The following is an 11,180-nucleotide window of genomic DNA, read 5'->3' on the forward strand; positions in this document are numbered from 1 at the left end:
TCAAGCTGAAATGTTACAAGAGTTCAGGACCACGCACCATTTCCTGTTACAACTAATTCCTCAAGACGACGTCCAGTGGGGCATACATCACTATAATGAATTTATTACAAAGTACATTGTGTAAGCATTTGCTCCTCTGAGTGATGATTTAAGAAGTTGGGGTGGGAGGAAAGAGAAGAGAGCAGTGACAATTTATTATGGGATTAATGAACATTTTGATGATTAAAAGCGGCAGATTTCTGAGAAAAAGCTTTTCTGGTAAAATATTAAAACCGCAACACTGACACCTAGTGTTTAAATAAATAGAACCAGGCAGATTAGCCTAATGGTTGCATGACATTTACCCACAGATACACAAAGCTAATTCAGATTAGCGCACAAGCCACATTAAAGTAAAAGACCCTCAAAGCACAATTTCCTAGGCAGATAGAAAGTATCCGGAGGGCTGTTTTGTGGCTCTAGGATCCAGAATGCTCAAACTTTCCCAGAACATTGAGCTCCTATGTCACAAAGAGATGCTCACATCTCCCCTGAGAATATGGGTAATACCTACTTCTTTCTTTTGCGCAGAGTAATACTGGATTTTGAAAACAAACAGCAGCAGCATGTGAGAAGAGGGGAGAGAGAAAGGGCCACCAGTCCCCCTCCCCCACCCCGATATACATCCCGCAACCACCAAAGCAGACTGATGAAGCCTCCTTTGGAGGGCAACATGTGGGACAGCAGTTCTGTTAGCTACCTCTTGGGTTGCCCTTAATGAGTTTCAGTTCTCCCCAGTTTGCAAGCAGATTTGAAGTCTGACCTGGGAACAAGGAGAGATCTTTCCCAGCACATCTAGGCAACCCCTTCACTTTTTGCACTGACTTTGGTAACAGCTGCTTCAGGCGCTCTAATTCTCATACCATGCTTGAACCCTCAGAAAAAGGACTGCCTTGTGGTTAATGAACTGGTCTGCCACTCAGGAAGGCTTGAACTAATTCCTCTCTAACATAAACTTTCTGTGTGACCCTGGGCAAGTCACTAAGGGCCAGATGCTACCCAACATGAGTAAGGGTAACAAGTAACTCAATAAAGTTAATGGGACTATTTGAGGAATAAGGTACTACCTAGTAAGAGTAAAGGTCTCTCTCTGTGCCTCAGTTCTCCATCTGCACAACTGAGACAATACTTCACTATTGTACAGGGGCATTGTTTCATAGATTTATAGAGTTTAAGGCCAGAAGGAACAATTAGATCATCTAGTCTGACCTCCTGTATACCACAGGCAATTGAATTTCATCCACTTAGCCCTGTACTGAGCCCGATAACTTGTGTTTGGCTAAAGCACAACTTGCAGATAGTCATCCAGTTTTGATTAAAAGATATCAAGCTACTGAAAATAAGCCACTTCCCTGGGTAGCTTGTTCCAGTAGTTAATCATCCTCAAGGTTAAAATTCAAATTTGTCTGGCTTCAGCTGCCAGTCCTTGGTTCTTGTTATGCCTTTCCCTGCTAGATTAAAGAACTCTTTACCCTCACGGGGAAATACCAGATCCTACTTACACACTAATTAAGACACTTCTCAAAACTCCTTCTGAAAAACTAAACAGACTGTGCTCTTTAAGTCTCTCACTGTAAGGTGTTTTCTCCAGCCCTAGAGTCATTTTTGTGGCCCTTTTCTGCAGCCTCTCCAATTTTACAACATCCTTTATAAAATGTAGACACCAGACCTGGACACACTATCCAGCACTGGTCTCACCAATGCCATATGCAGAGGTAAACAATCTCCCCACTCCTTCTCACATCTACGCACCTAAGGATCACATTGACCCTTCTTCCCCCACAATATCGCACTAGGAGCTCATGTTCAGTGGCTTGTCCACTACTACCCCTACATCGCCTACTCAGTCACTGCTTTATAGCATACTGTCCCTCACTCTGTACATATGGCCTGCAAACACTGTTGCTATATCAATGACCCTCAACTGGCTGTATTACTTCAATGGACCCAGCTTACAAGCAATCCAGATCACTCTGTATGGCTGCCCTGTCCTGATCGCTATCTACCAATCTTTGTGTCATCCACAAATTTTATAAGCAGTGATTTTATATTTACTTCCAGATCATTGATGAAATTGTTGAATGGCATCAAGCCTAATATTAGCCCCTTCAGAACCCCACTAGAAACATCTAGGACCTTTATAGCACCCCAGTATTAGCTGGCACCCTGTTACGTTATTTATTACATGCCACCTTTTCAGTATATCACTGGAAAACCAATAACTCACTGATCATTAATATTCTTGCATGATGTACGTACAGTAAAACCCATAACGGACTTTAGAGAGATGTGCTGCAAATATGTTCTTAAAATGTACTTGGTAAGCAGTGCCTAAGTCACACCCGTTCCAGACAAAGGAATGTGTGTCTCATGTAAATTAAGCAAGCTGTGACCAAAGACCAAAAAAAAACCCCACCTTTATGCAAGGTAAACAGAGGCATCAAGAGAGCAAGTAGGGAGAGATGACTAATAAACAATCTTGCAGGGAATGGAGACTGCGCTCCGATGAAGCATTTGTGCCTCTTGAAGCAGGGTCAGTGAACTCTGGGAAGATCGAAGCTATGGAGGAAGAAAACGCCATTTTTGCATCCATTTTTTGAGGAACTAAAGAGTCCAGAGCTCTTGAAATCACAGAATTTTGTATCCTTCAACCAATAGGCTGAAGACTCTGGGAACTGATAAGTGAAACACCTGCTTAGGCAAAGATTGTTATTTGCTGAAATTAAGCTTTAGTTTTAAAAGTGTGTTTTCATTTGTTTTTAATCTTTTCTCTCCTTACTTCTTATACTTGTTATCATTTAAACCCATGACTTTTTGTTTAATAAACTTGTTTTATTTTTACTAGAAACCAATTCGCTGCTTTGAATATGATGCAGTACTAAATCAAACACCTTACAAAATCTGAGTATATTACATCTACACAAAAAGAACAGGAGTACTTATGGCAGCTTAGATACTAACAAATTTATTTGACAATTACCTTTATCAACCAAACTTGTCATCTCCTCAAAGAATGAAATCGGGTGTGTTTGACAAGATCTATTTTCCATAAAATCATGTTGACTGGCATTAGTTATATTCCTATACTATAATTCTTATCAGCTGACTCTCATATCAGCGCTTCCATTATTTTGCCTGGGACTGATGTCAGGCTAACTAGCCTATAATTACCTGGGTCTTCCTGCTTGCCCTTTTTGAATATAGGCATAACATTAGCACTCTTCCAGTCTTCTGGAATTTCCCTGGTATTCCAAGATTTACGAAATATTAATGCCAACAGGCCAGAGATTCCCCAAGCCGGCTCTTTCAGGATTCTTGGGTACAAGTTCTCCAAGTTTGCTGATTTAAAAAAAATGTTTATTGTACTTAACGTCATCCTTGGTTAGCAGTTACTAATGAAATGGAAAGTCCTTAGGATATGCATATTTCATCCTGCTTCTATCTAAATAAAAAAATGAAATGTTTATTGAACACTTCTGCCTTCTCTCCATCATTAACAATTTTATCATCTCCAGCTACTAATGGGCCATTACTATTACTAAGATTTGTTTTGTTCCTAGTATATTTTAAAACTTATTGTCTTTAGCCCTGACAGACATGGATCTTCCCCTGCTGTCTTTAGCTTCCCTGACAAGTTTCTTCATTTCATAACTTCTCATTAATATTGACTGCTATCAATTTTCCCTTTTATTCCATTTGTAAATATACTGCTTTTTTATTTCTGACTGCAGTCTTCACAAGATGAGTTTTTAGCCAAAGTTGTCCTCTTTCTTAATACATAAAAATGCTTCTTAAAGAACGCCCAATTTTCATTCACATTTTTCTGTCTAAATTTTGCCTCCCAGTCAATTTCACTCATAAATTTCCTCAGCTTTGGAAAACTACACTTTTTGAAGCAGCAAATATATTTATTGTTGGTTAAGATGGTCTTCTGTTTGCCTTTATTGAATATAATCAGGACATGATCACTGGCTCCTAAGCAACAACCAGCTTCCAGTCCAGTGATTTATTCCCTACAGTGAGATCCAAAGTAGAGTTACTTCATGTTGGGTGCAATACCTTTTGTCTATAATATTAAGATACTCTAATGGTATTTTACTGCTGGCTTCATGAAACCTCCAGCAGATGTATTCCAGACGAAGACACACCCCACCCTCAACACGACAATTTTTCTTCCTCACATTCCAGACAGATTCTACAGCAAGCAGAACCACAGAAGAGCCTATTCATAAAACAGTGCCCAGCATGCATTTTCCCTTCACCTTCCTCCTCCCTTCTCTAATCTCATCTTTCACCCTCCATTTCCCTAACCTACAATCCCCATCACCACACCATGTCCCCAACTATACGGTTCTCAAAATGCTCCATTTGGACAGCAATAAAAAGAGTCAGGCCTAAGGGAGAACACACAGTCAGAACCGAGGCTCACAAAGCTTACAACTGGAATTTTTGTACATGCACTTTTAATGAAAGCAAATCCTTAACACATGTTTAGTTAACTGTACAGAATACCTAGCTGAAGGAAGGGAAAAAAAGACTTTGAAGAACTGAACTATTTCATTCCAGAATCAGAATCAGCCCACCCCGCTTCTGAGGGGTATTTTCTTATTTGTACAGGGCCAAGTGGTTAGTGAATTTTACAAGCCCAGCAAATGGGTATGTTAAGTTAGTTGTCCAAGATCACCGGCAAAGCAAGATGAAGCCATGAATAGAACGTAAGAGACTTGAGCCCAGGCTCATAATTTAAGCACAAAACCATGCTGCCCCTCAGTAACCCAGACCAAACTGCAGTACCATTGCACTCACTGGATACCTTACTCCATGTGTAGTCTCATTGTCTTCAATGGAATTTCTCACGGTGCAAGGTACTATAAAACACAAGTAAAGGTATCATGATCTGGCCCTGTTATGCTTATATGAACACTATTGTGAACAGTCAGCATTTAGATCGAATAAAACTGCTGTGTTCTGAGAAGTATATTTATTTAAGCCACAGAATACAAATTCCATTAGTGTTCTGTGTCCATGTCATGAAAGGAGGAAAGAACTTCATGAGTGCTGATCCTGGAGTAAGTGCAATGATAAAATGGAAGACTCTCATTTAGATGCTTATTATGCCATCATCCCATCTTATTTAGTAATTTCTAAAAGATGCACTGTCCTTATGCTACCAAGACATCTTCACGCTGCTATCTTGAGTCACCAGCAGGTTTTTGGACATGTGAGAGTGGAGAATCACATAGCTGTTGTCTATTCCCTAACACAAAGAATTTGCCAATTATTCAGCATTCTACTCTAGACCTCATCTATACCTCAAAGTTGGACCAGTTTAATTTATATGGGTTTTTAAACCAATGTGGTTCAATCAGTGAAAACCCCAGTGTTGAGATTTATTTTGGTTTAAGAGAGCCCACACAGCCTTTTGAACTGATTCAACTAAATCAGTTTTAAAATCACACCTTTAATTTCTCATGTAAATAAGACCTTCAAGCAATAGCACAGCTCTGACTTTGCCCTTTTACAGGAACTTTAGTCTGAGAATCTCTTTACCAACATTAGCTAAACTAGGCTTGTATTATTCCTAGTTTACAGATGGGGAAACAGACCACAGATGTAAACGTACTTACTGCAGGTCAGAGTGAGTCAGTGGCACTGTCATGAGCAAAACTCAGGAATCCTAGACACAGCCTTCATGTTGCCAACTCTTGCAACCTGATCACAAATCTGGTGAGATCTGATGTAAAGTTCCAGCTCCTGGATTCACACGATTATATAAGAATCTCAGCTTTCATTAAAAAAATCTTCTAGCCCTCCTAGTTATGAAGAAAAGCTTGAAAACATCACACAAGTGTACCCTCACGGCTCAGACTTTAAAAAGCACTAGATTTAGAAGAGCCAAATCAAAGCAGAACCAAGCTGATTGTGAAGTCAGGAAAAATTAAAACCAACAATGGATCTACCCTTGCAGCTTCCAATTCTGTAATTTAATTTACAGCGAACTGGAGTCAACTCCAAACACACTACACATTGCTTAGATTAGTGTGAGAACAAAGTTTTATCCTCAGACAAACACCAGTTCCACTTCAAGAGTCATATACAAAGCACCGCTGAACTAAGGTCTGACTCAGCATTTGAAATGGGCAAAGAGCTATGACCTAGTGCATTTCCCAAACTGTGCTCTCTGTAGATGAGCTTAATGTTCCATCATTCACTTCAAAACAATTTTTGAAGGTGGTTGTACACGAACCAATAAAGTTTGGAAACTGCTGATTTAGTGACATTTCCCTTTGCTCCTGCCATCCATCTCCACCCTCTGACAAACAGAGGCTAGGGACACCATTCCTTACCCATCCCGGCTAATAGCCATTAATGGACTTAACCTCCATGAATTTATCCAGTTCTCTTTTAAACGCTGTTATAGTTATGCTCCAAATCTTGAAGTTACAGTCTTGGGGCTGGTCTACAATACGAGGGGGAATTGATCTCAGTTACGCAACTTCAGCTACATGAATAACGTAGCTGAAGTAGACGTACTTAGATCTACTTACTGTGGTGTGTTGATGGGAGCCATCAATTCCCCTTGCGCTTTTCGTTGAGGTGGAGTACCGGAGTCAATGCTAGAGAGATTGGCAGTCGATTTATCGATTGGCAGTCTACACTAGACATGATAAATTGACCCCCGCTGGATCGATCGCTGCCCGTCAATCCGGCCGGTAGTGTAGACAAGCCCTTGGTCTATACTTAACAGTTTTACAGGCATAGCTATATCATTCAGGGATGTGAAAAAACACCACCACCAACACAGCTATTCCAGCAAAACCCCCAGCGTAGAGGTAGCAATGCCAATGGATGAGTGCTTCTGTCAACATAGCTAATGTCTTTCAGGGAGGTGGTGTTCCTACACTGACAGAACAACTCCTTCAGCATCTACAGGAGCAGGCTATGCCAACACAGGCTCCACAGTATAGGCATAATCAAAGACTTTACTACAGAAATTGAAAATTGCCAAAGGGAACGTTATAGCTAAAAATCACATGTGGTATCATGAAAGTCCAAGTGATGTTTCTTCTTTCGATAATTTAGAGACATTCCCATAGCCCACAGTAGTAACTAGAGAGGCTAGTCCTACTTACCAGGCAAGTTTTGTACACTAAACAAATTTTTTCAACCAAACATATGATTATTAATTTTGTGCATCTTGAAGTATCTCTTAAAAACGCAGGATAAAGCATAGGTAGGTCAGACTAAATTAAAGTGGAGTGTTTAGTTTTAGCAATTCAGTTCTATCGAAAGAGGTATTTGGGGCTCTATCTTGAACTACAAGAATTCTATCCACGCATAATTTCCAAACCCGTGATAGTAATACCGTAAGCACATATGCACAGACTTTAAACAGGAATCAAACTCTCAGGATCTAGTTTTGCCCCTCTTAAAATACCTCTCTCTTTCTGAAACAAACAAGACCACCCTAAAGCAGGGCTCTGACATGGGCTACTTTGACATTTTCAGGATACTTTATCTTGTGACATAATACCTCTTCCCAGGCTGAAAAGAGGACAATTTTTCTTCGGAAGAAAACTTTTTTTCCTTGCCCTTATTTTTAAGAGAGGATTAATCAGGTAAATTTAGTATTTGAATGCTGCCAACAACATGTTAGAGGATGAAGATAATCACTAGAGGATGAAATGTACATCACTAAGGCATATTAGTAAATTGGTGTTGAGTTAATCTATATTGGTTGCTTCTGTGCGCATTTGTATTCTGTGCTGCCTCAAGTGGATTTCTGTAGATCCTGCAGCAGATGGAGATGTTTCATGTATTTTTATTGACAATAATAAATAAAAATAAAACTTTCTTTTCTTCCTGGAAAGAAACAGCAGTACACAGGATACATACGCTATCAAGTACTGCAGTTCTCAGAGCATGAAAGTATTCTCTCAGAGGGGTTTACACATCCAGGAATCTGCAAAGACTAGAGCTACTGTAGTGCCAGGAAAATGGGGTGGGGAGTGATGAGGAAGGGACCACACAAAAGCCCATACAAGAGCAGCAGAAGGCAACCACAAAGCCTAAATGGAGGATCTCAGGCTGCATCTACACTAGAAGCGCTACAAGCAGCACAACTGTAGTGTTTCTGGTGAAGACGCTCCAAGCCTACCAGAGAGAGAGCGCCCATCGGCTTTATTACTCTGCCTCCCATGGGTGCGGAAGCTATGTCGATGCAAGAAGTTCTCCTGCCAACGTAGCACCATCTACTCCAGTGCTTAGGTCAGTATAACTTACATCACTCTCGGTATGACGTTACACTGAAGTTAAGTTCTAGTGTAGACAAGGTCTCAAATGTTATTTGCGCTCTATCTAAGCCTGATCTACACTAGACAATTAAGGTTTCAGAGTAGCAGCCTTGTTAGTCTGTATTTGCAAAAAGAAAAGGAGTACTTGTGGCACCTTAGAGACTAACAAATTTATTTGAGCACAAGCTTTCGTGAGCTACAGCTCAAATTAAGTCGGCTATCACTATATCACACCCCTAAGCAATGTAGTTAAGCCAACTTAACTTTCTAGTGTAGACAGCATTAGGTCAACAGAAGAATTCTTCCTACCTACCGCTTCTCAAGGTAGTGGAGAACCGCTCCTGTCAACGTAGATAGTGTCTACACTACAGCACTACACCTAGTGTGGACTCCGCCAAAAAATAAAAATAAAAAATGTTGTACTCCCCATCCCACACCATATTCCATATCAAACACCAAGGCACCAAGGGATATTTCTCACATGAAAAGAAGTAACTAAGCTCCCATATGTGGCCTTCTCTGAGCCTTGAGTACATACAGGCTATCACAGGCCTTCTCCACCTCAGGCAAAGCTTATTCACGCCCCTTGTGGGGGTCATGTAGGAAAGATAAGTGACTGTTATTCCACAGGGAGATGCACAACTCGCCTACCCCAGTAGATCAGTTACTGCCTGCCTGCCTCCCCGGGCATCCTATCGTTGTCTTTTCGTGCGGCTCTCCTGGGCAGCAGAGAGCCGAAAACGGAGATCGCTCTAAGGGCAGCAGCAGGGATTGGGGACAGGGCGGAGCGGCGAGGAGAACGGGAACACGGCAGGCTGGTGCGGAGGCTCTGGGAGGGTCAGAGCACAGGAAGGCTGAGGAGCAGAAACAGAAGAGCGTCAGGGGGTGGGGAGAAACAAAGAGCGGTTATGAAAAACCTGTGGGGGGAGGAGAGCCTGGAGAATGGAAGTGGGAACATTAGGAGCCTGCAGCGGCGAGAAGCGAAAGGTATTGGGGGGGGGGGTGGACGGGAACGAAAGCTGTTTTGGGGAGAAGACGCCGGCGGATTTGCACATGCCCCCGCGGAGCCCCTGGGCTGCAGATGCCCTGCCCCCACCGCACAGAGCCCCCGGCCGGAGCGAAGCCGCAGTTTATTTTAACTACATCCCCCGCCCCAAGCCCAGGGCTCCACCCGGTGCCATCAGCCCTTTACCGCTCTCCTCCGCCGAGTCGGCGACGGCGGCTGTACCGACCCCACGTGGACCCTCCATGGCAGCCGCCATCTTGACCGCAGCGTGTCCCACTAATCCCGCCCGGGCAGCCCCGCTGGCGCTGTGAACACGGGTTCCGCGGCCCCACTTCCGGAAGCTGCCTTCGCGGGGAGAAGCCGGGCTTCAGACGCACGGCGTGAGAGCCGCCGCCGCCGCCTTCCCCTGGGGGACCGTAAACAGGGGCACACCCGCTTCCCCCACGGCGGAGCTGGGCCCTTTTCGGGTGGGGCGCAGCGTCAGCGTTTCAAAGGGGGTGGGGCAGGAGTGGGACGGGACTAGGGACACGAGGGGAGCTGGGAGGGAGGCAGGGACGCGGGGCGGGGGACCTTTTGTGGTGATAATCAAGGTGGGCCATTGATTATTGCTACAAAAGGTTCCCCCACTCTCTCACTGGTAAGAGCTCACTTTATCTGATCTCTCTCCTTACAGTGTGTCTGGTAACACCCATTGTCTCATGTCCTCTGTGCATATAAATCTCCCCACTGAATGCATTTTCCACTGAATGCATCCCACGAAGTGAGCTGTTGCTCATGAAAGCTTATGCTCAAATAAATTTGTTAGTCTCTAAGGTGGTACAAGTCCTCCTGTTCTTTTTGCGGCTACAGACTGAAACAAAGTAGCTCTGTAAGTCCTCTTGTTTGAATATGAAAGTGCTCTAGGTCCATTTTGTAAGAGTCGGAGCTTTTCTCTGGTATCTTGTCCAAAGCTGACCTTCATGGCGCACTTGTCATCATACTGGCTGCTGCCCTCCGCCTTAGAGCTTAATGTGTTCTGTGCTGCTTTTCGGGTCTGAGATATAAAGGGATCTTGGATCCTTTAGGAGAAAAGGTGGTATATACGTATACACAATAAATATATATATATATAATATAAACACATTGTACAGTCTCAAAATGTTACCAAGCACACCCATTTAATTGAATGTTTTTTGAAAAATTACGAAGAGGGAACAAATCTGCCAAAACAGTGAACTGTTACTGAACAATCCAGAAACAAAGAAAAGTGACAGATTTGTTGAATAAACTGGTGCATTCAAATAGCTCATCCAGCTTTAAATATCTAAAATATGTTTTAATTAGGGCTGTTGATTAATCACAGTTAACTCACATGATTAACTCAAAAAAATTAATCACAATTTAAAAAAATTGCAGTTTTAATTGCAGTGTTAAACAATAGAATCCCAATTGAAATTTATTAAATATTTTTGGGTGTCCTACATTTTCAAATATATTGACTTCAATTACAACACAGAATACAAAGTGTACAGTGCTCATTTTATATTATTATTTTTATTACAAATATTTGTACTGTAAAAATGATAAAAAGAAATAGTATTTTTCAATTGCACTCTGACAAGTACTGTAGTGCAATCTCTTTATTGTGAAAGCACAACTTACAAATGTAGATAATTTTTGTTACATAACTGCATTCAAAAACAAAACAGTGTAAAACTTCAGAGCCTACAAGTCCACTCAGTCCTACTTTTTGTTCAGCCAACTGCTAATACAAACAAGTTTGTTTACATTTACAGGAGATAATGCTGTCCTCTTCTTATTTACAATGTCACCTGAAAGTGAGCACAGATGCTCGGATGGCA

General features: G+C 42.0%; 1 protein-coding gene across 2 annotated transcripts in view; it reads right to left on the reverse strand.

Annotated features, from left to right (window-relative positions):
* Positions 1–9,657, reverse strand: part of RRP15 (ribosomal RNA processing 15 homolog) — a 46,797-nt gene extending 37,140 nt beyond the window's left edge. For both annotated transcript variants that reach the window (XM_048843199.2, XM_048843198.2), the window contains exon 1: positions 9,526–9,657. In XM_048843199.2, coding sequence (XP_048699156.1) covers positions 9,526–9,595 — 70 coding nt within the window. In that variant the 5' untranslated portion in view covers positions 9,596–9,657. The remainder of the gene's footprint in view (positions 1–9,525) is intronic.
* Between the last annotated feature and the right edge of the window lie 1,523 nt (positions 9,658–11,180).

This window comes from Caretta caretta, chromosome 3 (assembly GCF_965140235.1).
Source record: "Caretta caretta isolate rCarCar2 chromosome 3, rCarCar1.hap1, whole genome shotgun sequence".
NCBI lineage: Eukaryota > Metazoa > Chordata > Testudines > Cheloniidae > Caretta > Caretta caretta.